This window comes from Oncorhynchus keta, chromosome 15, assembly GCF_023373465.1.
Source record: "Oncorhynchus keta strain PuntledgeMale-10-30-2019 chromosome 15, Oket_V2, whole genome shotgun sequence".
Classification (NCBI taxonomy): domain Eukaryota; kingdom Metazoa; phylum Chordata; class Actinopteri; order Salmoniformes; family Salmonidae; genus Oncorhynchus; species Oncorhynchus keta.
Window position 1 is genome coordinate 19,701,213 of NC_068435.1, and position 27,880 is coordinate 19,729,092.

At 46.9% G+C, this 27,880-nt stretch overlaps 1 protein-coding gene across 4 annotated transcripts in view; it reads left to right on the forward strand.

Annotated features, from left to right (window-relative positions):
* LOC118395198 (glypican-5-like) overlaps window positions 1–27,880 on the forward strand; it is a 291,682-nt gene that overhangs the window by 471 nt on the left and 263,331 nt on the right. For all 4 annotated transcript variants that reach the window (XM_052463594.1, XM_052463595.1, XM_052463596.1 and 1 more), the window contains exon 2: window positions 18,154–18,315. In XM_052463594.1, the coding sequence (XP_052319554.1) occupies window positions 18,154–18,315 (162 nt within the window). The remainder of the gene's footprint in view (window positions 1–18,153; window positions 18,316–27,880) is intronic.

Below are 27,880 nucleotides of genomic sequence, written 5' to 3' on the forward strand. Positions count from 1 at the left end.
TGACAGTTTACGTTTGAGTAATTTACGCTTTGCACTTTGCAGCGAGATCATCCCAACTGTTTATAATTTTGAATTCAAATAGAATAGATTTTCGATTGCATTTCTTTCCAGGAGTTGGTTAATCTGTATCCACCTCTCTATTAAACTTTGTCACTCTTGTAAATGTAGTTTTTTGAAATTAGAATTATGTAAATGAGAAATGTTAGAAGGACAACACAGCTACCTTGTCGGCACTTTGATCAACAACATGTACGTATCTGAAAAAGAGGCTTGTGAAATGTAGATTCAGAGTCAGAATTGTCATCCCTCTGGTTGGCTCCTGTCAGGAGCGCACGTGGTTCTCTCAATACACTTTGGCTCAACAATTGCTATTCAACCAAGCATGACATGACTATTAAAATGGTATATTCTGAATCAGGAGAAGATGGGCAAAAATCCACTTGACAACACAGCTACCTTGTCAACACTTTGATCAACAAAATATACATATCTGGAAAAGAAGCTCGTGAAATGTAGATTCAGAATTGTCCTTCCTCTGGCACGCTCCTGTCAGGAGCGCACGTGGTTCTCTCTACACATTCTTTCTGAGAGCGGGTGTAAATACAATACTGACAGAACCAGTTAAAATGAGTTTTAGATGGAATATGTTTTTGTTTATTTTGCTCAACAATAGCTATTCAACCTAACATGACTATTAAAATGGTATATTCTGTATCAGGAGAAGATGGACAAAACTCCACTGCTTATCTGGGGGGGTAAATCTTTAATAGTTCTTAGCATGCCATGACAATGAAAGTAATATATTCTGAATTGGGGAGGATGGACAAAAATCATTTTTTTTTGTTGCTTTCAATGTCTCTAAGACAAGCCATGACAATGAAAATGAAATATTCTGAATCAGGGGAGGATGCACAAAAATCCATGTTTTTTTTATATATAGTGCCAGTCAAACGTTTGGACACACCTACTCATTCCAGTGTTTTTCTTTATTTGGGTCACGTTCTGACCTTAGTTCCTTTGTTTTAGTATGGTCAGGGTGTGAGTTGGGGTGGGCAGTCTATGTTCTTTTTTCTATAATTTGGGATTTCTGTGTTCGGCCTGGTATGGTTCTCAATCAGAGGCAGCTGTCAATCGTTGTCCCTGATTGAGAATCATACTTAGGTAGCCTGGTTTCACTTTCGAGTTGTGGGTGCTTGTTTCCTGTTGTGATGTTTGTTTCACAATGCAGGACTGTTTCGGTTGGTATCATTCACTTTGTTATTTTGTATTCTTTAGTGTTCAGTTTAATAAACTAAAATGGACACTTACCACGCTGCACATTGGTCCGACCTCTCCTACTCCTCCTCCGACAAAGAGGAGGAAAGCCATTACAATTTGTATTATTTTCTAAATTATAGATTAATAGTGAAGACATCAAAACTATGAAATAAGACATATGGAATCATGTAGTAACTAAACATTTGTTTTTAACAAATCAAATATATTTTATTTTACAGCTTTGCACACTCTTGGCATTCTCTCAACCAGCTTCATGAGGTAGTCACCTAGTATGGATTTCAATTAACAGGCGAGCCTTGTTTAAAGTTAAAGTTAATCAGTTGTGTTGTGACAAGGTAGGGGTGGTATACAGAAGATAGTCCTATTTGGTAAAAGACCAAGTCCATATTATGTCATGAACAGCTCAAATAAGCAAAGAGAAACAACAGTCCGTCATTACTTTAAGACATGAAGGTCAATCAATCCGGAAAATGTTAAGAACTTTGAATGTTTCTTCAAGTACAGTCCTTCTTGGTCAAATAACCCTTACACCATCAAGCGCTATGATGAAACTGGCTCTCATGAGGACCCAGAGTACGTTTTATGACCCTTATTTAATTAGGCAAGTCAGTTAAGAACAAATTCTTATTTACAATGATGGCCTTCTGGGAAACAGTGGGTTAACTGCCTTGTTCAGGGGGAGAACGACAGATTTTTACCTCATCAGCTTGGGGATTCGATCCAGCAACCTTTCAGTAACTTTCCCAACGCTCTAACCGCTAGGGCACCAATAAGAAGAAGAGATTTGCTTGTGCAACGAAACAACCGCCATGTCTTTGTGAGCCGTAGAGTAGGTGAACGGATGATCTCCCCATATGTGGTTCCCACCGTGAAGCATGGAGGAAGAGGTGTGATGGTGTGGGGGTACTTTACTGCTCACACTGTGATTTATTTAGAATTCAAGGCATACTTAACCAGCATGCCTACCATTGCATTCTGCAGCGATACGCCATCCCATCTGGCTTGCGCTTAGTGGGACTATAATTTGTTTTTCAACAAGACATTGACTCAACACACTTCCAGGCTGTGTCAGGGCTATTTGACCAGGAAGGAGAGTGATGGAGTGCTGCATCAGATGACCTGGCCTCCACAATCACCCGACCTCAAGCCAAATGAGATGGCATGGAATGAAAGGCCGCTCAGCAAGGAAGAAGCCACTGCTAAAAAAACGTCATCATGAGGGATGGACAATTATGTGGATATATTGAAGCAACATCTCAAGACATCAGTCAGGAAGTTAAAGCTTGGTCGCAAATGGGTCGTCCAAATGGACAATGACCCCAAGCATACTTCCAAAGTTCTGGCAAAATGGCTTAAGGACAACAAAGTCAAGGTATTGGTGTGGCCATCACAAAGCCCTGACCTCAATCCTATAGAACATTTGTGGGCAGAACTGAAAAAGCGTGTGCGAGCAAGGAGGCCTACAAACCTGACACAGTTACACCAGCTCTGTCAGGAGGAATTGGCCAAAATTCACGCAACTTGTTGTGGGAGGCTTGTGGAAGGCTACCCGAAACGTTTGACCCAAGTTAAACAATTTAAAGGCAATGCTACCAAATACTAATTGAGTGTATGTAAACTTCTGACCCACTGGGAATCTGAAATAAATCATTATCTCTTCTATTATTCTGACATTCTTAAAATAAAGTGGTGATCCTAACTGACTTAAGACAGGGAATATTTACTAGGAGTAAATGCCAGGAATTGTGAAAAACTGAGTTGAATTGTATTTGGCTAAGGTGTATGTAAACTTCCAACTTCAACTGTATATAAACTCAGCAAAAAAATAAACATCCTCACTGTCATCTGTGTTTTCAGCAAACTTCACATGTGAAAATATTTGTATGAACATAACAAGATTCAACAACTGAGACATAAACTGAACAAGTTCCACAGACATGTGACTAACAGAAATGGAATCATGTGTCCATGAGGAAAGGGGGGTCAAAATCAAAAGTAACTGTCAGTATCTGGTGTGGCCACCAGCTGCATTAAGTATTGCAGTGCATCTCCTTCTCATGGACTGCACCAGATTTGCCACATCTTGCTGTGAGATGTTTCTCCACTCTTCCACCACGGCACCTACAAGTTCCCAGACATTTCGGGGGGAATGGCCCTAGCCCTAGCCCTCACCCTCTGATCCAACAGGTCCCAGATGTGCTCAATGGGATTGAGATCCGGGCTCTTCACTGGCCATGGCAGAACACTGACATTCCTGTCTTGCAGGAAATCACGCACAGAATGAGCAGTATGGCTGGTGGCATTGTCATGCTGGAGGGTCATGTCAGGATGAGCCTGCAGGAAGTGTACCACATGAGGGAGGAGGATGTCTTCCTGTAACGCACAGCGTTGAGATTGCCTGCAATGACAACAAGCTCAGTCCGATGATGCTGTGACACACCGCCCCAGACCATGACGTCCCCTCCACCTCCAAATTGATCCCGTTCCAGAGTACAGGCATCGGTGTAACGCTCATTTCTTCGACGATAAACACAAATTTGACCATCACCCCTGGTGAGACAAAACCGTGAGTCGTCAGTGAAGAGCACTTTTTGCCAGTCCTGTCTGGCCCAGCGACGGTGGGTTTGTGCCCATAGGCAATGTTGTTGCCGGTGGTATCTGGTGAGGACCTGCCTTTACAACAGGCCTGCAAGACCTCAGTCCAGCCTCTCTCAGCCTATTGCGTACAGTCTGAGCACTGATGGAGGGACTGTGCGTTCGTGGTGTAACTCTGGAAGTTATTTTTGCCATCCTGTAGCAGATGACCAGGGACCATTGGCATCTTTATTTTCGTGTTTTTCATAGTCAGTAGAAAGGCCTCTTTAGTGTCCTAAGTTTTCATAACTGTGACCTTATTTGCCTACTGCCTGTAAGCTGTTAGTGTCTTAACGACCGTACCACTGGTGCATGTTCATTAATGTTTATGGTTCATTGAACAAGCATGGGAAACCGTGTTTACAATGAAGATCTGTGAAGTTATTTGGATTTTTACGAATTATCTTTGAAAGACAGGGTCCTGAAAAATGGACGTTTATTTTTTTTTGCTGAGTTTAGTCTGCTTTTTAAACAACATTTCTTAAATGTATTAATCACAATTCAATAAGGCTTACTAGGCCGTCATTGGAAATAAGAATGTGATCTTATGGAAAATATAGTGTGGGTTTGTGGAGGTGCAAGGAAATAGGAAGGGGACAAATTAAAAGAATCTCACAGCCTAGCATCCCTTTATCAATCAATACATCACTAGAGTCTTAACATTGCAATTTCAACCAGCTGCTTACTAAGCAAACATTCTGCCTTGAGAAATGAATTAATACTTTTGTTAAATAGCTTGGCAGATTGCTCAACAGAGAGACGTGGCTTCTGAAGCCCAGGCTCCGAGCCGGAAAAAACAGAGTAAGGGAGAGCGTCTCTCATAAAGTGGAGTCTATTTAGAGACATAGTGTTACTGAGGTTTTCCTCAGTTTCAATACAGTAAGTTAGATTTCTTAGTAATTCCAAGCCTGCATATGATGCTTAGATCTGATACTTTTGGACCTACAGTATTCAGAACAAATATGAAACAGGTCATGGGAAATGCACTTGAGTGCAAGTTTCAGACTGATACAGGAAATGCTTTGGGACATCGTCTGTCTAAGAGCATCTCTCCATATCTGCATGGAACATTAGGCAGACAGTAGCATTAGTCTTATGGAGGTTTGGTTACACCACAGGTTCATGGTCAGCTTTGTTGGTTAGCATATAATGACTGAGATTAGGAAAACTGATCCTAGATATGTTTTGGGAGGCATAAACTATCTAGAGCAAGCAGGGAAGACTGTGATTTTGGCTCCTATCCAGCTATGTTGATTTGATTCAAAACTCATTCCCTGGGGAGAGCTGGTGTGGAGAGAAACAAGACACATCATCACCAAGGCGAACTACACTCCTGTCCCTCTTCTCTTCTCTGTGGTTCTGTTTCTCTTTGGGATGTGTGTGGTAAACATTTTCTTCCTCTTTCCTTCTCACGGCCTTCACGTGAAAATAACAGGAAGGAATGTTTAGAAGAAAAGGCCGTCATCATGACCAAGTCCAACTGAGCCTCTCCTTTCAATTGTGCTCTTATTATTCCATCTTTCACATTTTTGTGGTAACGTCTTCATTTCTCTAAGGCCTTTGGAAAGGTTGGGAAACAGAAATAATGTTAGCCTTCTTAAAAAATCCTGACAGTATTTCTGGGTTTCTATGCCCGGATTGAGCCTGTTTTAAATCTAATAAGAACTTGGTGGACGTATAAAGCGTTTTGATCCCGGGCCTTCCCTCTCCGAGAAACCATTGTGTGTTCTTTGAATCGGAGCAGAGGACTAACTGCTTCCAGAGATGACTCATGTGACATCTAATACCTACGTGGACACAAACCACAGCCACTGGCAGGCCACGTATATTTCTGTGCCACATCTAGGGGTAGAGGCCACCACCGTATCACTGCGTCTGACTCTGCATGCCGTAACAGGGAGAAGAGCATCAGATAGCAGCCCGTTCAACATACCTAGAGGGGCATCCAAACCACTCAATATATTTGTTTTGGTGGCGGTGGCGTGGACCCGGGTAACGGACAGGGCATGTCAGTTCCAGGCAGAGCAGTAGCTGGAGTAAGCCCCTTGCGAGACAACGCAGGGGAACAGGTCCTTGTGAAGATGTGACCAGTCTGAATGGAAGCATTTGAGCCGCTGCATCACAAGCGTTTACAGCATGCAGCCGTTATGGTATATGACAGCAGCTGACTGGCCTAGAGGATAGAATGAGATTTGGACTGTTATGTGTGTTTGTGATTGGGGACAAAGTGAGAGCAGAGGCATACGGTTGGAATGAGTGGCATGCGTTGCCGTGTTTCCATGCATACTGTATTGTACTATAGAGAAGGAAAATCTACTGGCCTGACTGTCCACCTAAATTCAGTGCTCTACCTCTCTTTGTCTCACTTTCTCCTTTATTTTTTCCATCTAATTTCTCACTGCCCTCTTTCTCTATCTCTCTCTCACTCAGTTCCTTTATCTCTGCCTCAACACCCGACCCCCAACTAATTCAACACAACCACATTTGCTCTAAACTCTTGTTTGTTGCTTTTTATTTGGAGTGGTCCAGAAGAGCTTGCTTTGGGTCGGGCCCATTCCCTCTTCAAAGTGCTGACCAGGGGATGGGGGATGAGAATATGAAGGGGTGTGTGTGTGTATAACTCTGACTACGAGTTGTACAATCGCCAAACATAGCAACGCTTGACATTTGAAGTGGCGAAACCTCAGCTCTTTTCATACTTCTCTGTGTTTGCTTTAGGGATTCAGTGCTATGTTTCATTCATTCTCAGCAAGCGCCTTCAGTGTGGCTGCGCCATCAGAGCCAGCCGGTCTGATTCTTGGATCTCAAAATAAAACAATGGCACTTTTATTGCACGCATCCTAATCCAGTTGATCTTTACTTTGTATTTATTACTACAAAATGATATCATGATGGTGATATGTATCCTACTTTCTGGTAATATAAAGAAACTTAAATGTAGTCATTCAGTTATTATGTTACTGCCATTTGAAATATGATTTAATAAGACGATGTAAGATAAATAGCTGATTATAGAACAAAGCTTAACTGAAGGCCTAATGTTTTTCTGGTGGTCCAGCCTTTGGTAGTAAAACCTAACCTATTGCAAGTGTTCATACAGCTGCGTTACATTGAATACATTAGCTTTTAATGCCATACTTAAATGTGTGAAAATGATATGCATAACATTGTTTTAACAAGCCACAGGCCTAACTGCTTGTGTCTTTACTGATTTAGAGCCCTCGTTTCTGCCATATGACAGGAAATCCATGGAAAAGTAAATGCCTATTAGTACCTGCAGGAATGCAGTGTTTTATGAGATGCTCTTACGCCTCGATCACACCGACAGCTTCGTTGCGTTTTGGTCCACCAGAAGTACATTCCTTTCCAATGGAACGCTGTGTTTGCCTTGCAGAGGCAGTTGCAGTGCGTACTGTGTTGGATCTATCAAAATTATGCATCAAATTGTATGCCTCGACGGCTTGACAGAAATGGTAGCAGAAGGTGAATGTTGAAGTTTTGTTGCACACATATCCAGATAATGCTGCGTACCATTTAGCTCAATGATGCTGTAAGTGTGTTCCTAGGATATGTTATTCGAGGAAACAGACTTAAATTATTCCAGCTCCAAATGTTCACTCTCCAGACACTTAATAACCACTCTCTGGCCCATCAGTTAATAAATCATGTCTTTCCGCCGCTGTGAGGTGCTCGCCAACAATCCATATCGAGATTACAAGGGTGTTCTGATCTAGCACTTTGGAGATCAATTAGAGGTCAGGCGTGGAGACACTCCATTCATAAACACTCACCGCCACCTCCGCCGTCCCGTGGCCTGACTAGATATGGTCACCTCATCTCTGTGTGGCTCAGATAATTACATTATATGATCTATCAAGGCTGCTCAGATCACTGTCTGTACGCAACACACAGACAGTCTGGCTTCCTGTTGACTTTTCCAGTTATGATAATGTAAGATGAGAATGCAACTAGCAGTTTACTCACACATTCAGTACATGTGACACCATGTGTGACTCAAACCAGAACCCTGTTGGTGTAGGCACCCGTGTTCCTGTCAACCGAGCCATCAGAAGTCTTTGGCTGTGTCTGAATACCCATACTAGCGTACCACATAAACCCTTTTTTGATCTAGTAGAATTCACTCGTCATTTCTGACACGTGTTTGACACAGCTGATAATCAGATAGATTGGCACGCTGAATGGCGGGAGACAACGCAATTGCACATTAGATGTACTATTTTCGAAATGTCACATACTATTAAAAAATAAATCCTGCATACTATTTAGTATGCTGTTATGGGTATTCGGACACGGGCACCGTTTTCGTCTTTGAGTTTGGCTTAGCTCCAACACAAAGACAGGGTTCACATCATGTGTTTATGTTAAGGGAATGGGAACGCAGGATGTTATCATGCTGCCACATCCTTGCCTGGTTAAAGCATCAAAGTGTCTGGCAGCAACTCTAAGCTAATGATGCCCTTTGATTCGTTGCACTTATTTTAGGCTCCTTCAAACAGGGCCTTCTCACATGGGAAGCACACACATCCCCTCCAACCCAACCTCTTCTATAGTCAATATAAAGCCTCAGAGTCTTTGGTATGCTTGTCTGTACCCCAGCTTCACAAACCCTACCCGCTCAATAATGATCCCAGAAATCCCTCAACAGCTTTATCTCTCATAAAAGACGACTTGTGTGGCTTTAGGCAAAAAAAAACACAACAAACAAACTGCCAAGAGATGGAGTTGAAGGTACGGAAAATATTAAACATTTTCAATGAAAGTATCTCCAATGCCACTCATTACCATCCCACATAGATACAACTTTACAGCGTAGTTTGTTTAAATGCAATATTGTCCATTCACTGTCTGTAGCCTTGACAAAGTGAGTTTGGCATGTCCTCAGCAGGTAACCAGCTCTGTTACAGAACTTCCCCACAACCTCTCTAATGTTCTCAGTCCAATCCCTGTCCCATCAGTGACATGGGGCGGCAGCGGGGCGGCAGCGTAGCCTAGTGGTTAGAGCGTTGGACTAGTAACCGGAAGGTTGCGAGTTCAAACCCCTGAGCTGACAAGGTACTGTCGTTCTGCCCCTGAACAGGCAGTTAACCCACTGTTCCCAGGCCGTCATTGAAAATAAGAATATGTTCTTAACTGACTTGCCTGGTTAAATAAAGGTAAAAAAATGTTTAAAAAATCCCAGTCTGAATCTGCTTAATGTGTCTGAGACAGGCTAGACTCAGGATCTCTTTTTGGATTTCAGTCTAAGTCATTGGTCTGGTGGGTGTTTATTGTATACCACCCATGCCCCTACCTTATTCAGTGTCTCTTCTGCACCGTAAACTGGCCAATTCTTCCTTCCTAAACTTGTTTCATAACACCAAACAGGCACCGACTACCAGGTAGATTGGCTTTTGCGTCTTTGTCATAACTGCCTTAAAAATGCTGGAGTTGATGATGGAAAGGCCAGGGTTGAAGGGAGCTTTCGTTGTGGATGCTCCTCTGCTCCGCAGGGATGTTAGTATTGAAAGAAGGCATCAGCAGCAGAGGCTAGCAGGTATTCTGGGAGAGTAAGCCCAGTAGTAAGGACCTCAGGGTCAGACAGCTGTCTGGACAGACAGTCAGAGTGCTGTGGATAGGGGGCCTGTGGCTGAAGCTGAACCTTCTTAACTGTTTTAAAGCACCCTCTTTGCAAACCTCTCCACCTCCACATCCAAAAGTCCCTAGTGCCCAACAAACCCTGTCATCATCAAATAGTCTGCCAGTCCCCTATCCCCTGTTTCCACCCAACCTTCAACTCTTCTCACCCACATCCAACATTCCCTAATGTCCTCTGACTCTGTCCTCCATCCCTCTACCCCCACATCCAACATTCCCTAATGTCCTCTGACTCTGTCCTCCATCCCTCTACACCCACATCCAACATTCCCTAATGTCCTCTGACTCTGTCCTCCATCCCTCTACACCCACATCCAACATTCCCTAATGTCCTCTGACTCTGTCCTCCATCCCTCTACACCCACATCCAACATTCCCTAATGTCCTCTGACTCTGTCCTCCATCCCTCTACACCCACATCCAACATTCCCTAATGTCCTCTGACTCTGTCCTCCATCCCTCTACCCCCACATCCAACATTCCCTAATGTCCTCTGACTCTGTCCTCCATCCCTCTACATCCACATCCAACATTCCCTAATGTCCTCTGACTCTGTCCTCCATCCCTCTACCCCCACATCCAACATTCCCTAATGTCCTCTGACTCTGTCCTCCATCCCTCTACACCCACATCCAACATTCCCTAATGTCCTCTGACTCTGTCCTCCATCCCTCTACCCCCACATCCAACATTCCCTAATGTCCTCTGACTCTGTCCTCCATCCCTCTACACCCACATCCAACATTCCCTAATGTCCTCTGACTCTGTCCTCCATCCCTCTACCCCCACATCCAACATTCCCTAATGTCCTCTGACTCTGTCCTCCATCCCTCTACCCCCACATCCAACATTCCCTAATGTCCTCTGACTCTGTCCTCCATCCCTCTACACCCACATCCAACATTCCCTAATGTCCTCTGACTCTGTCCTCCATCCCTCTACCCCCACATCCAACATTCCCTAATGTCCTCTGACTCTGTCCTCCATCCCTCTACACCCACATCCAACATTCCCTAATGTCCTCTGACTCTGTCCTCCATCCCTCTACCCCCACATCCAACATTCCCTAATGTCCTCTGACTCTGTCCTCCATCCCTCTACGCCCACATCCAACATTCCACCAGTCCACTAAGCCTCAAGTGACCCATCTGCTTCAACCCCTCTGCAATCCTCTGACCCACATCCAACTGCTCCCAGTGCCCCACAGACCCTGCCCTCAACCTCTTTGCCCCCACATCCAATAACCCACTAGACCCCTAGCACCCAAAATCCAACAATCTAACAGTCTACCAAGCTCCAAGTGCTTCCCGGCCCCAACCCTCTCCTCAACCCGTCTGACCCACATCCAAGCCGCCTCGCCCCCTGGCCTCTGGCTCTGGACCCCAACACTGCCAGCTTGACGCTTGAAAAAGCTAGACATTCCTGGCACGATTCAGGGCCGTCCAAAAATGCAGGTATGTGGCAGAGCTCCTTTTGAGCCATGTTTTCTTTCAACACGGACCCGCCCAAGCACAGCAAATCAATACAGAGTAAATATCCTTCAAGTTCACTGGATGAGACAACTACAAAAGGAACACAGCTCTTCCTGAGATGCAAGAGTCCGGTAGAGAGCGAAGAAGCAATATAGGAGGACCAAACTCCTGCATTAATCAGCTGCTTTTCCACAAAGTTATTCCTGTTCTCTGAAAAACATGTCCAAACAGCAGCGTCAGGAAATGACCAGCCTCCCCGTCAACAACCTATCCAAATCAAAACTACATTTACACTCCTTATTGACCAGATGTGGGCCGTCATTGTAAATAAGATTTTGTTCTTAATTGACTTGCCTAGTTGAATTAAGGTTAAATAAATACAAATTAAATGTATTTGTGATGCAAGCAAATTGGGTCCGGGGATGTTTTTTAAGGACGGCTCACTGGTTACCAAGGGCACTTTTCTACCATTAAGACTGTCTCCTGCTTTTAACCGCAGGAGTTTTGACTTGTGCACCCAGGGGTACTGAGACGTGGCGGAAGTAATTGTGAATAGAGCGGTGGCTTAATACGGCCAATTAGTCCGGAGGTATTTGTCACTGATTAGAGAATTAAAAGGCTGATGTCACGTTCGTCGTATACATAATGAGCGGACCAATGCACAGCGTGAGTAGAGTTCCACATATTTATTACAGTTAACCTTCAAAAACAACAAAGAATAAACAAACATCCAAGGGCTCTCTATGCTCAGGGCGTGACAGCTGAGTTGAGATCATTCTGACTCTGCACTCTGTGCATGTGAATGTCTGGCCAGGTAGAACAAGCGGAGCGGTCCACACACTGATCGCTAATTAACCACCAGGACCTGTAGAGTTGGGCCTTGCCTTGCCCCACCAGCTCTCTTGGGTCTGTATCAAATCACATTAGTGCTAAGAGACTGGAGGTATGCGCTACAAGAGATTCACACATTGTTCTATAGGGGGCAGGAGGTATGCGCTACAAGAGACTCACACATTGTTCTATAGGGGGCAGGAGGTATGCGCAACAAGAGACTCACACATTGTTCTATAGGGGGCAGGAGGTATGCGCTACAAGAGACTCACACATTGTTCTATAGGGGGCAGGAGGTATGCGCTACAAGAGACTCACACATTGTTCTATAGGGGGCAGGAGGTTTGCCCTATAAGGGACTTAAGCCATGTTGGGACCATGAGCTACAATGGCTGTTGAAAATAAGATTTTGTCTAGAGGACATTGTCATAGTAACTGACTATATCTTAGACTCAACATCCTCAACTCTAATCCCAGGACGGTTACTGTGTTTTTAAGCTTTTTTTTGGCCTACAGGTATGTCTCAGATATTACATTTACACAAAGGTAGGATTAGCAAAGGTAAATTCAATAGGTTGTGAATCACTTGCTATTGTTCAGTTCACTTTGACATTGGACTATTTATTTGCAAAGACCCAATAATAGAATCTGTTTGTAACTTCATCCCACAACCATGAAAACACTGGTTCTACTCATCAGCGTTCAATAAAGTACATAACAGCAATCTATCCACACTGTGGAAAACATGCATTAGACCTTGGTTCTAATCAATGTTCTGGAATATTCCTGACACTGTCGACCTGCCCTGATAACGGTGGTTGGTGGTTGTAGCTCCCAAAGTCTTTGTGGGAATCACATTCTCCACTGTCACTAGATATTAGTTTCATATTGGAGATAACACACAGCGTGGCGAGCCAGCCAGGAGAGAAAGGGTCAGGGACATAGAGAGAGAAGGATTGTGGAAAAGAGACAAGGAGAGGTGGAGTCAGGAACAGAGAGAGGTCTGGGATAGAGAGAGTGTGAGACGAGGTCAGCATTGTGCTTGGCGCCAAGAAAAATGGCTTGGAGACAGACAGACAGACAGAGAGAGAGAGAGACAGAGAGAGAGAGAGAGAGAGAGAGAGAGAGACAGAGAGAGAGAGAGACAGAGAGAGAGAGACAGATAAAGGGAGAGAGGTGGAGTCTGGGAAAGAACAAGAGAAATGAGACAGAAAGAGACAGAGAACAGGAGGAAATAAAGAACCAGACTGAAGAAGGTAGGGAGTTGGGGGACAGAAAAAAGGAGGGAGACAGAGAGAGGGAGAGTGGAGAAACGTGTGGAGGTCAAGCCAGTCGTGACTCCACTCTTCAGAGATTGGAACAGATGGGGGCTCAGTGGACCCTCTCTGGGTAATTAAGTTACAGCCATGTGTGACAAGGGACATGCCAAACAAATGAGAGGGAGAGAGAGAAAGAGAGAATGAGCCAAGTGAGACCCTATTGTGTTTCAGGGGTGCATTTGGACTAGGGAAGCACTAGTCACTAGCCCCGGCATATAGACCCATGCTTTCGGGGTCAGGTTACCCCACCACCTGTGCCCCACTCCCCTCGCCTTTCCACCCAACCCCCAAAATGAGTTATCATATCAGCCACAGCCTTATGAGTAACCGTCTGGAGGGGACGGGGACAGCAAGGGGGACAAGGGGATTAGGGACAGCAAGGTGGGTGAGGGTGGGGGGGGACACATAGGGGGACGGGGTGGTGGGGGACAGCAAGGGGGGCGAGGGTAGTGGGGGACAGCTGGAGGACAAGGGTGGTGGGGAACAGCTAGGGGACGAGGGGATGGGGGACACCAAGGGGGACAAGGGGGTGGGGACAGCAAGGGGGACAAGGGGGTGGGGACAGCTAGGGGACAAGGGGGTGGGGACATCTAGGTGGACAAGGGGGTGGTGACAGCTAGGGGGACAAGGGGGTGGGGACAGCTAGGGGGACAAGGGGGTGGGGACAGCAAGGGGGTGGGGACAGCTAGGTGGACAAGGGGGTGGGGACAGCAAGGGGGACAAGGGGGTGGGGACAGCAAGGGGGACAAGGGGCATGGGGACAGCTAGGGGGACAAGGGGGTGGGGACAGCAAGGGGGCGAGGGAGGTGGGGACAGCAAGGGGGCGAGGGGGTGGGGACAGTAAGGGGGACGAGGGGGGTGGGGACAGCTAGGGGGACAAGGGGGGTGGGGACAGCTAGGGGGACAAGGGGGGTGGGGACAGCAAGGGGGACAAGGGGGTGGGTACAGCAAGGGGGACAAGGGGGTGGGGACAGCTAGGGGACAAGGGGGTGGGTACAGCTAGGGGACAAGGGGGTGGGTACAGCAAGGGGGACAAGGGGGTGGGGACAGCTAGGGGATAAGGGGGTGGGTACAGCAAGGGGGACAAGGGGGTGGGGACAGCTAGGGGGACAAGGGGGTGGGTACAGCAAGGGGGACAAGGGGGTGGGGACAGCAAGGGGGACAAGGGGGTGGGGACAGCTAGGGGGACAAGGGGGTGGGGACATCTAGGTGGACAAGGGGGTGGTGACAGCTAGGGGGACAAGGGGGTGGGGACAGCTAGGGGACAAGGGGGTGGGGACATCTAGGTGGACAAGGGGGTGGTGACAGCTAGGGGGACAAGGGGGTGGGGACAGCTAGGGGACAAGGGGGTGGGGACAGCAAGGGGGTGGGGACAGCTAGGTGGACAAGGGGGTGGGGACAGCAAGGGGGCGAGGAGGTGGGGACAGCAAGGGGGCGAGGGGGTGGGGGCAGTGGGGACAGGGGGTGGGGACAGCTAGGGGGACAAGGGGGTGGGGACAGCTAGGGGGACCAGGGGGTGGGGACAGCAAGGGGGACAAGGGGGTGGGTACAGCAAGGGGGACAAGGGGGTGGGGACAGCTAGGGGGACAAGGGGGTGGGTACAGCAAGGGGGACAAGGGGGTGGGGACAGCTAGGGGATAAGGGGGTGGGTACAGCAAGGGGGACAAGGGGGTGGGGACAGCTAGGGGGACAAGGGGGGTGGGTACAGCAAGGGGGACAAGGGGGGTGGGGACAGCTAGGGGGACAAGGGGGGTGGGTACAGCAAGGGGGACAAGGGGGGTGGGGACAGCTAGGGGGACAAGGGGGGTGGGTACAGCAAGGGGGACAAGGGGGGTGGGGACAGCTAGGGGGACAAGGGGGGTGGGTACAGCAAGGGGGACAAGGGGGTGGGGACAGCTAGGGGGACAAGGGGGTGGGTACAGAAAGGGGGCAAGGGTGTTGGGGACAGCTAGGGGACAAGGGGGTGGGGACAGCTAGGGGGACAAGGGGGGTGGGGACAGCTAGGGGGACAAGGGGGGTGGGGACAGCAAGGGGGACAAGGGGGGTGGGTACAGCAAGGGGGACAAGGGGGGTGGGGACAGCTAGGGGGAACAGGTGGAGGGTGAGAGTTTTAATATCACATTCTCTGCCCTGCTAATTGTGGCCAGCCTCTGTGTTGTCATGGCCTTGTTTATTAAATATGTAACTGACAGTATGAGAGAGGCCGAGGAGGGTGTCAGGCAGCGTGTCACGACAGGGTGGACTGACTCTAGTGTCGGAACTGTGTTGATGTCATGGTGCTTGATTGAGCCTCACTTCGGATCATATTAGAACGTATTAGATCATTGCCTTTCATAGGGTTTATTTCGACCCAAGATATTATAGCCAGTGCTAGTCCAGTTTATAGGGGGATGTAAATGTTGTTACTTAAATTACATTTACATTTAAGTAAGTAAAGTAAGTAAATGTGTGTGTGTGTGTGTGTGTGTGTGTGTGTGTGTGTGTGTGTGTGTGTGTGTGTGTGTGTGTGTGTGTGTGTGTGTGTGTGTGTGTGTGTGTGTGTGTGTGTGTGTGTGTGTGTGTGTGTGTGTGTGTGTGTGTTAGCATAGGCTATAGGCCTATGTGCAAGCGCATTCACCAATACTATTTATACTTCAGGCAGAGCTTGTATTTTTAGCAGTAAGCTAAGCATGTATAGTATGGCATCTTATATGATTGTATGTACTTTGTCTTGTTTTCTCCTCTTTTTAAATAATAATAGAATATGTTTCTGAACACTTCTACGTGAATATTTGCAGATAGTCATGAATGAATGGTGAGTAATGATGAGTGAGAATGTTACAGATGCACAAAGATATCCCTAAAGCATGCTAACCTTTCACCATTGCTGGTAACAGGGAAAGTTAACATCTTTGGGGGTTCCGATATTTATGCCTCTGTAACATTTTCACAATTAATTCATGATTATTTGCAATCATGGTCGCACCCACATGAATGTAAAAGTGTTCAGAAACATATTCTATTCTTATTTACAATAAAAGTGACTCGAAAATGACACAATACATTATTTACCATTCATTTCTATTTGGAAAGAGAAACGAGGATACCTAGTCAGTTGCACAACTGGATGCATTTAACCGAAATGTGTCTCCCGCATTTATCCCAACCCCTCTGAATCACAGAAATGCAGTTAAATGCAGATATAATTGTGCACAACAATATCCGAAACACAACCAAAACAACCTGCAAATGCATCCAACGAGTTTGTGGAGTCGAAAGCGTGATGTATTGATTTATATATTTTTGATTATACCTTTATTTAACGAGGCAAGTCAGTGGAGTCATTGCGTGCTAGGAATATGGGACCAAATACTTAACTTTTTCTTAAATGTAACACACTATAAATGAATTTGTCCTTATACTTATGACACCTTCAAATGGGGGAACTAGATACATAAAGTGCCTTCATTCCTAAATGGTAAAACAGATACAGTGCCTCAGGTTGGATTGGGAGCGTTGCTGCACAGCTATTTCCAGGTCTCACCAGAGATGTTAGATCGGATTCAAGTCCGGGCTCTGGCTGGGCCACTTAAGGACATTCAAAGATATGTCCCGAAGCCACACCAGTATTGTCTTGGCTGTGTGCTTAGGGTCGTTGTCCTGTTGGAAGGTGAACCTTCGCCCCCAGTCTGAGGTCCTGAGCTCTCTGGAGCAGGTTTTCATCAAGGATCTCTCTGTACTTTGCTCCGTTCGTCTTTCCCTCGATCCTGACTAGTCTCCCAGTCCCTGCTGCTGAAAGACATCCCCACAGCATGATGCTGCCACCACCATGCTTCACCGTCGGGATGTAGCCAGGTTTCCTCCAGATGTGACGCTTGGCATTCAGGCCAAAGAGTTCAATCTTGGTCAGACCAGAGAATGTTGTTTATCATGGTCTGAAAGTGTTTAGGTGCCTTTTGGAAAACTCAAAGCGGGCTGTCATGTGCCTTTTACAGTGCCTTGCGAAAGTATTCGGCCCCCTTGAACTTTGCGACCTTTTGCCACATTTCAGGCTTCAAACATAAAGATATAAAACTGTATTTTTTTGTGAAGAATCAACAACAAGTGGGACACAATCATGAAGTGGAACGACATTTATTGGATATTTCAAACTTTTTTAACAAATCAAAAACGTAAAAATTGGGCGTGCAAAATTATTCAGCCCCTTTACTTTCAGTGCAGCAAACTCTCTCCAGAAGTTCAGTGAGGATCTCTGAATGATCCAATGTTGACCTAAATGACTAATGATGATAAATACAATCCACCTGTGTGTAATCAAGTCTCCGTATAAATGCACCTGCACTGTGATAGTCTCAGAGGTCCGTTAAAAGCGCAGAGAGCATCATGAAGAACAAGGAACACACCAGGCAGGTCCGAGATACTGTTGTGAAGAAGTTTAAAGCCGGATTTGGATACAAAAAGATTTCCCAATCTTTAAACATCCCAAGGAGCACTGTGCAAGCGATAATATTCAAATGGAAGGAGTATCAGACCACTGCAAATCTACCAAGACCTGGCCGTCCCTCTAAACTTTCAGATGGAAACAGGATGCACCTGAGCTCAATTTCAAGTCTCATAGCAATTTATTTTTTCTAAAACATAAAATAGCAACAACTTCTAAAAAACATTTTTTTCTTTGTCATTATGGGGTATTGTGTGTAGATTGATGAGGGGAAAATGTAATTTAATACATTTTAGAATAAGGGTGTAACGTAACAAAATGTGGGAAAAGTCAAGGGGTCTGAATACTTTTCGAAGGCACTGTATATATACCTCCAACGTACATATATATATTTGTGTTTTGTCTACACATACTTAAAGAAATTGTTTCTTATAAGCCCATACAGGCTGGGCACCAATTGGTGTATGACACTGAAATAAAATAAATAAATGAATCAAATATACGCCTAATCCTGTTCTGTCTCCCTCTCCCTCTGTCCCATCAGATGTGGAGCTGTTGGTGTGTAAGCACCAGGGCCCGTCCTGCTGCACCCGCAAGATGGAGGAGAGCTACCAGGTGGCGGTGAGACGAGAGACCCTCCAGAATGTCCGCTCCTACAGCTTCGAGCTGAAGTACCTCATCTCCGGCCATTCTACCGCCTTCCAGGGTAAGAAGAGGGCCAGGGGAGAGGTGTGATGGGATGGGAAGGGCTTGTAGTGAATAGTGATAGTAGGACAGGTGCGGGATATCAACCAAAAACATGGAGATAAAGGAACTCTTTCTGTTTTGAAAACTGGTACTTTTGGGCCAATTTGGCAAAAACTTCAATGTCCTGATCCACAAGAAAGGGAATGGAACATACGAGAGGACACCACTTAGTACTTGAGTACATAATACTTGAGTGAGGCCTGTGAACGTAGATCTTTGCTGACATACAGTTGAACTTGTCCTTATTTACCACCAACTAAAACAGTGGAAAACCAAACACGTTTATTTGTTTTGCTAGTTATTTGGAAGGAAAAAAAGTATAGGAATTCATCAACTTGTTTTTATTCCAATGATAGCTTTTTATTGGTCACGAGGGCACAGCTATCTTCTGTTCCTCTCAGTGGTTTTGGCAGTAGCTGGGTTGTGGAGAGGGTAGACTAGGGAGGGTAGGTAGGGAGGGTTGGCAGTAGCTGGGTTGTGGAGAGGGTAGACTAGGGAGGGTAGGTAGGGAGGGTGGGCAGTAGCTGGGTTGTGGAGAGGGTAGACTAGGGAGGGTAGGTAGGGAGGGTTGGCAGTAGCTGGGTTGTGGAGAGGGTAGACTAGGGAGGGTAGGTAGGGAGGGTTGGCAGTAGCTGGGTTGTGGAGAGGGTAGACTAGGGAGGGTAGGTAGGGAGGGCTGGCAGTAGCTGGGTTGTGGAGAGGGTAGACTAGGGAGGGTAGGTAGGGAGGGTTGGCAGTAGCTGGGTTGTGGAGTGAGTATGGAGTGTAGAGAGTAGCTCTGGAATGGGTGGGGGGTATGTATTGTTGGCAGTTAGCTGTATTGTGGAGAGGCAGAGGGAGCATGAAGACTTGCGAGGGTATAGACTGCACTGCACACAGGCCCAACTCGGAGCCTCTTGCCTGCCATAGTTTATGGGCAGAAGTCTGTCCTCTCTGCCACTTTCTGCCTGCTTGGCTCTTTCTATCTGAGGGCAGCAGTGGATTGATGGTTGGCAGATCTGAATGGTCCAGCTCCGGCTGGTTCGGTTGCCAGAAGGGCTTTTACTGAGCCAAAGGAGGCCAGGCACCGGCCCAGCTCTCCCTGCCTTGTCTTCCCCCTATCAGGTTGACCGGTAATTGCAATGTCATTTAAAATTCCCACATTTTCTAAGCGGACAGATTTTTTCTCCCAACCTCCAACGCTATCCCACAGAGTCTGCTGGTGAGAGGTTCTGAATGTTTTTGCTGTTGAAGGAATTTGTGAGCCATGCAATTTGTTTTATATGACAATGTACTGTGTGCATAGGCATTATGCTGGACAGTTCTGTTTTATGATTGTTGTTTGGATACAAATGGTTGTTGGACTGCAATATGGAAATGTGCATTCATGATATATAATGTATTTCTCCTCAATTCCAGCCATGGATATGAATAGTTTGTCAGTTTTATAGTTGCATTTTTTTAATAACATTTTTGTCCTTCACATTTTCTAACAGTCCATTTATATTTGGGCGAGGTTTTTTTCTCATCTGAGTCGCCTCGTTTCACTGCCAATAATAAAATGAATCCATCTAGTGTTCAGTGAAATAACAACACAATGTCATATACAGGTACCCTAGTCAAATAATTAACATCCAATTACATTAACCGCTACTCTCTTGCAGGAATTTCACTAACGGTCCGTATGTAGCCAAACGTAGCTGCTGCTCATTTTGGTATCTGTACTGATGCCGCAAAATCTATGACAACATAGTGGTAACTCCCGACGCCACTTGGGTACACTGCAGCATCCACCGAAAGGCTCTTGCTGCCAATGGAATGCCTGACAGCTTGAAAGACATTTTGGACACTACAGTGAAAATGGTTAACTTTATTAAAGCAAGGCCCCTGAACTTTTGTGTATTTTGTGCACTAATAATCAATCAATCAATCCAATTTATTTATAAAGCCCTTCATACATCAGCTGATATCACAAAGTGCTGTACAGAAACCCAGCCTATAACCCCAAACAGCAAGCAATGCAGATGTAGAAGCACGGTGGCTAGGAAAAACTCCCTAGAAAGGCCCGAACTTAGGAAGAAACCTAGAGAGGAACCAGGCTCTGAGGGGGTGGCCAGTCCTCTTCTGGCTGTGCCGGGTGGAGATTATAACAGAACATGGCCAAGATATTCAAACGTTTATAGATGACCAGCAGGGCCAGATAATAATAATCACAGTGGTTGTAGAGGGTGCAACATGTCAGAACCTCAGGAGTAAATGTCAGTTGGCTTTCCATAGCCGATCATTCAGAGTTAGAGACAGCAGGTGCGGTAGAAAGAGAGTCCAAAACAGCAGGTCCGGGACAAGGTAGCACGTCTAGTGAACAGGTCAGGGTTCCATAGCCGCAGGCAGAACAGTTAAACTGGAACAGCAGCATGACCAGGTGGTCATCAGGCCAGGTAGTCCTGAGGCATGGTCCTAGGGCTCAGGTCCTCTGAGAGAGAGAGAGAGAAAAATAGAGAGAATTAGAGGGAGCATACTTAAATTCACACAGGACACCAGATAAGACAGGATAATTACTCCAGATATAACAGACTGACCCTAGCCCCCCGAAACATACACTATCGGTCACTTAGAAATGTCCTTATTTTTGAAAGAAAAGCAAACAAAATTGTCCATTAAAATAGCCTCAAATTGATCAGAAATACAGTGTAGACCATTGTTCATGTTGTAAATTAATATTGTAGCTGGAAACGGCTGATGTTTTATGGAATATCTACATAGGCGTACAGAGGTCCATTATCAGCATCCATCACTCCTGTATTCCAATGGCACGTTGTGTTAGCTAATCCAAGTTTATCATTTCAAAAGGCTAATTGATCATTAGAAACCCCTTTTGCAATTATGTTAGGACAGCTGAAAACTGTTGTCCGATTAAAGAAGCAATAAAACTGGTCTTCTTTTAGCCTAGTTGAGTATCTGAAGCATCAACATTTGTGGGTTCGATTACAGGCTCAAAATGGGCAGAAACAAAGTACTTTCTTTCTACTTCCGGCGCCGACAGAGATGGCCGCCTCGCTTCGCGTTCCTAGGAAACTATGCAGTTTTTTGTTTTTTTCCGTGTTATTTCTTACATTAGTACCCCAGGTCATCTTGGGTTTCATTACATACAGTCGAGAAGAACTACTGAATATAAGATCAGCGTCAACTCACCATCAGTACGACCAAGAATATGTTTTTCGCGACGCGGATCCTGTGTTCTGGCTTTTAAACAGGACAACGGAAGGGATCCCTTGCAGCGACCCAAAAAAACAACTCCAAAAAAGAGGGAAACGAGGCGGTCTTCTGGTCAGATTCCGGAGACGGGCACATCGTGCACCACTCCCTAGCATTCTTCTCGCCAATGTCCAGTCTCTTGACAACAAGGTTGATGAAATCCGAGCAAGGGTAGCATTCCAGAGGGACATCAGAGACTGTAACGTTCTTTGCTTCACATTTACATTTAAGTCATTTAGCAGACGCTCTTATCCAGAGCGACTTACAAATTGATGCATTCACCTTATGACATCCAGTGGAACAGCCACTTTACAATAGTGCATCTAAATCTTTTAGGGGGGTGAGAAGGATTACTTATCCTATCCTAGGTATTCCTTAAAGAGGTGGGGTTTCAGGTGTCTCCGGAAGGTGGTGATTGACTCCGCTGTCCTGTCGTCGTGAGGGAGTTTGTTCCACCATTGGGGGGCCAGAGCAGCGAACAGTTTTGACTGGGCTGAGCGGGAACTGTACTTCCTCAGTGGTAGGGAGGCGAGCAGGCCAGAGGTGGATGAACGCAGTGCCCTTGTTTGGGTGTAGGGCCTGATCAGAGCCTGGAGGTACTGAGGTGCCGTTCCCCTCACAGCTCTGTAGGCAAGCACCATGGTCTTGTAGCGGATGCGAGCTTCAAATGGAAGCCAGTGGAGAGAGCGGAGGAGCGGGGTGACGTGAGAGAACTTGGGAAGGTTGAACACCAGACGGGCTGCGGCGTTCTGGATGAGTTGTAGGGGTTTAATGGCACAGGCAGGGAGCCCAGCCAACAGCGAGTTGCAGTAATCCAGACGGGAGATGACAAGTGCCTGGATTAGGACCTGCGCCGCTTCCTGTGTGAGGCAGGGTCGTACTCTGCGGATGTTGTAGAGCATGAACCTACAGGAACGGGCCACCGCCTTGATGTTAGTTGAGAACGACAGGGTGTTGTCCAGGATCACGCCAAGGTTCTTAGCGCTCTGGGAGGAGGACACAATGGAGTTGTCAACCGTGATGGCGAGATCATGGAACGGGCAGTCCTTCCCCGGGAGGAAGAGCAGCTCCGTCTTGCCGAGGTTCAGCTTGAGGTGGTGATCCGTCATCCACACTGATATGTCTGCCAGACATGCAGAGATGCGATTCGCCACCTGGTCATCAGAAGGGGGAACGGAGAAGATTAATTGTGTGTCGTCTGCATAGCAATGATAGGAGAGTGTATAGCGAGAATAGGAGAGGGGCTAGAACAGAGCCCTGGGGGACACCATAATATAATAATAATAATATATAATAATATAATAATAATAATAATATAATAATAATAATATATGCCATTTAGCAGACGCTTTTATCCAAAGCGACTTACAGTCATGTGTGCATACATTCTACGTATGGGTGGTCCCGGGAAACGAACCCACTACCATGGCGTTACAAGCGCCATGCTCTACCAACTGTGCTACAGAAGGACACCAGTGGTGAGAGCGCGTGGTGAGGAGACAGATTCTCGCCACGCCACCTGGTAGGAGCGACCTGTCAGGTAGGACGCAATCCAAGCGTGGGCCGCGCCGGAGATGCCCAACTCAGAGAGGGTGGAGAGGAGGATCTGATGGTTCACAGTATCGAAGGCAGCCGATAGGTCTAGAAGGATGAGAGCAGAGGAGAGAGAGTTAGCTTTAGCAGTGCGGAGCGCCTCCGTGATACAGAGAAGAGCAGTCTCAGTTGAATGACTAGTCTTGAAACCTGACTGATTTGGATCAAGAAGGTCATTCTGAGAGAGATAGCGGGAGAGCTGGCCAAGGACGGCACGTTCAAGAGTTTTGGAGAGAAAAGAAAGAAGGGATACTGGTCTGTAGTTGTTGACATCGGAGGGATCGAGTGTAAATTTTTTCAGAAGGGGTGCAACTCTCGCTCTCTTGAAGACGGAAGGGACGTAGCCAGCGGTCAGGGATGAGTTGATGAGCGAGGTGAGGTAAGGGAGAAGGTCTCCGGAAATGGTCTGGAGAAGAGAGGAGGGGATAGGGTCAAGCGGGCAGGTTGTTGGGTAGCCGGCCGTACAAGACGCGAGATTTCATCTGGAGAGAGAGGGGAGAAAGAGGTCAGAGCACAGGGTAGGGCAGTGTGAGCAGAACCAGCGGTGTCGTTTGACTTAGCAAACGAGGATCGGATGTCGTCGACCTTCTTTTCAAAATGGTTGACGAAGTCATCTGCAGAGAGGGAGGAGGGGGGGAGGAGGATTCAGGATGGAGGAGAATGTGGCAAAGAGCTTCCTAGGGTTAGAGGCAGATGCTTGGAATTTAGAGTGGTAGAAAGTGGCTTTAGCAGCAGAGACAGAGGAGGAAAATGTAGAGAGGAGGGAGTGAAAGGATGCCAGGTCCACAGGGAGGCGAGTTTTCCTCCATTTCCGCTCGGCTGCCCGGAGCCCTGTTCTGTGAGCTCGCAATGAGTCGTCGAGCCACGGGGCGGGAGGGGAGGACCGAGCCGGCCTGGAGGATAGGGGACATAGAGAGTCAAAGGATGCAGAAAGGGAGGAGAGGAGGGTTGAGGAGGCAGAATCAGGAGATAGGTTGGAGAAGGTTTGAGCAGAGGGAAGAGATGATAGGATGGAAGAGGAGAGAGTAGCGGGGGAGAGAGAGCGAAGGTTGGGACGGCGCGATACCATCCGAGTAGGGGCAGTGTGGGAAGTGTTGGATGAGAGCGAGAGGGAAAAGGATACAAGGTAGTGGTCGGAGACTTGGAGGGGAGTTGCAATGAGGTTAGTGGAAGAACAGCATCTAGTAAAGATGAGGTCGAGCGTATTGCCTGCCTTGTGAGTAGGGGGAAGGTGAGAGGGTGAGGTCAAAGAGGAGAGGAGTGGAAAGAAGGAGGCAGAGAGGAATGAGTCAAAGGTAGACGTGGGGAGGTTAAAGTCGCCCAGAACTGTGAGAGGTGAGCCGTCCTCAGGAAAGGAGCTTATCAAGGCATCAAGCTCATTGATGAACTCTCCGAGGGAACCTGGAGGGCGATAAATGATAAGGATGTTAAGCTTGAAAGGGCTGGTAACTGTGACAGCATGGAATTCAAAGGAGGCGATAGACAGATGAGAAAGAGAGAATGACCACTTGGGAGAGATGAGGATCCCGGTGCCACCACCCCGCTGACCAGAAGCTCTCGGGGTGTGCGAGAACACGTGGGCGGACGAGGAGAGAGCAGTAGGAGTAGCAGTGTTATCTGTGGTGATCCATGTTTCCGTCAGTGCCAAGAAGTCGAGGGACTGGAGGGAGGCATAGGCTGAGATGAACTCTGCCTTGTTGGCCGCAGATCGGCAGTTCCAGAGGCTACCGGAGACCTGGAACTCCACGTGGGTCGTGCGCGCTGGGACCACCAGATTAGGGTGGCCGCGGCCACGCGGTGTGGAGCGTTTGTATGGTCTGTGCAGAGAGGAGAGAACAGGGATAGACAGACACATAGTTGACAGGCTACAGAAGAGGCTACGCTAATGCAAGGAGATTGGAATGACAAGTGGACTACACGTCTCGAATGTTCAGAAAGTTAAGCTTACGTAGCAAGAATCTTATTGACTAAAATGATTAAAATGATACAGTACTGCTGAAGTAGGCTAGCTGGCAGTGGCTGCGTTGTTGACACTACACTAATCAAGTCGTTCCGTTGAGTGTAATAGTTTCTACAGTGCAGCTATTCGGGGGCTAGCTGGCTAGCTAGCAGTGTTGATTACGTTACGTTGCGTTAAAAGAACGACAATAGCTGGCTAGCTAACCTAGAAAATCGCTCTAGACTACACAATTATCTTTGATACAAAGACGGCTATGTAGCTAGCTATGTAGCTAGCTACGATCAAACAAATCAAACCGTTGTGCTGTAATGAAATGAAATGAAAATATGATACTACCTGTGGAGCGAAGCAGAATGCGACCGGGTTGTTGAGTGGGAAGTTATATTCGGTAGACGTTGGCTAGCTGTTGGCTAGCTAGCAGTGTCTCTTACGTTAAGGACGACAAATAGCTGGCTAGCTAACCTCGGTAAATTAAGATAATCACTCTAAGACTACACACTCTAAACTACACAATTATCTTGGATACGAAGACAGCAAAGACAACTATGTAGCTAGCTAACACTACACTAATCAAGTCGTTCAGTTGAGTGTAATAGTTTCTACAGTGCTGCTATTCGGTAGACGGTGGACGTTAGCTAGCTGGCTAGCTGCTGGGCAGTAGACTACGTTCACGGAAACATGGCTCACTGGAGAGACGCTATCGGAGGCGGTGCAGCCAGCGGGTTTCTCCACGCATCGCGCCGACAGAAACAAACATCTTTCTGGTAAGAAGAGGTGCGGGGGCGTATGCCTTATGGCTAACGAGACATGGTGTGATGAAAGAAACATACAGGAACTCAAATCCTTCTGTTCACCTGATTTAGAATTCCTCACAATCAAATGTCGACCACATTATCTACCAAGAGAATTCTCTTCGATTATAATCACAGCCGTATATATCCCCCCCCAAGCAGACACATCGATGGCTCTGAACAAACTTTATTTGACTCTTTGCAAACTGGAATCCATTTATCCGGAGGCTGCATTCATTGTAGCTGGGGATTTTAACAAGGCTAATCTGAAAACAAGACTCCCTAAATTTTATCAGCATATCAATTGCGCAACCAGGGGTGGAAAAACCTTGGATCATTGTTACTCTAACTTCCGCGACGCATATAAGGCCCTGCCCCGCCCTCCTTTCGGAAAAGCTGACCACGGCTCCATTTTGTTAATCCCTGCCTACAGACAGAAACTAAAACAAGTGGCTCCCACGCTGAGGTCTGAACAATGCTGGTCCGACCAAGCTGATTCCACACTCCAAGACTGCTTCCATCACGTGGACTGGGATATGTTTCGTATTGCGTCAGATAACAATATTGACGAATACGCTGATTCGGTGTGCGAGTTCATTAGAACGTGCGTTGAAGAAGTCGTTCCCATAGCAACGATTAAAACATTCCCTAACCAGAAACCGTGGATTGATGGCAGCATTCGCTTGAAACTGAAAGCGCGAACCACTGCTTTTAATCAGGGCAAGGTGACTGGTAACATGACCGAATACAAACAGTGCAGCTATTCCCTCCACAAGGCTATCAAACAAGCTAAGCGTCAGTACAGAGACAAAGTAGAACCTCAATTCAACGGCTCAGACACAAGAGGCATGTGGCAGGGTCTACAGTCAATCACGGACTACAAGAAGAAATCCAGCCCAGTCATGGACCAGGATGTCTTGCTCCCAGGCAGACTAAATAACTTTTTTGCCCGCTTTGAGGACAATACAGTGCCACTGACACGGCCTGCAACGAAAACATGCGGTCTCTCCTTCACTGCAGCCGAGGTGAGTAAGACATTTAAACGTGTTAACCCTCGCAAGGCTGCAGGCCCAGACGGCATCCCCAGCCGCGCCCTCAGAGCATGCGCAGACCAGCTGGCCGGTGTGTTTACGGACATATTCAATCAATCCCTATACCAGTCTGCTGTTCCCACATGCTTCAAGAGGGCCACCATTGTTCCTGTTCCCAAGAAAGCTAAGGTAACTGAGCTAAACGACTACCGCCCCATAGCACTCACTTCCGTCATCATGAAGTGCTTTGAGAGACTAGTCAAGGACCATATCACCTCCACCCTACCTGACATCCTAGACCCACTCCAATTTGCTTACCGCCCAAATAGGTCCACAGACGATGCAATCTCAACCACACTGCACACTGCCCTAACCCATCTGGACAAGAGGAATACCTATGTGAGAATGCTGTTCATCGACTACAGCTCGGCATTCAACACCATAGTACCCTCCAAGCTCGTCATCAAGCCCTGGGTCTCGACCCCACCCTGTGCAACTGGGTACTGGACTTCCTGACGGGCCGCCCCAAGGTGGTGAGGGTAAGCAACAACATCTCCATCCTGCTGATCCTCAACACTGGGGCCCCACAAGGGTGCGTTCTGAGCCCTCTCCTGTACTCCCTGTTCACCCACGACTGCTTGGCCACGCACGCCTCCAAATCAATCATCAAGTTTGCGGACGACACAATAGTGGTAGGCTTGATTACCAACAACGAGGAGACGGCCTACAAGGAGGAGGTGAGGGCCCTCGGAGTGTGGAGTCAGGAAAATAATCTCACACTCAACGTCAACAAAACTAAGGAGATGATTGTGGACTTCAGGAAACAGCAGAGGGAACACCCCCCTATCCACATCGATGGAACAGTAGTGGAGAGGGTAGCAAGTTTTAAGTTCCTCGGCATACACATCACAGACA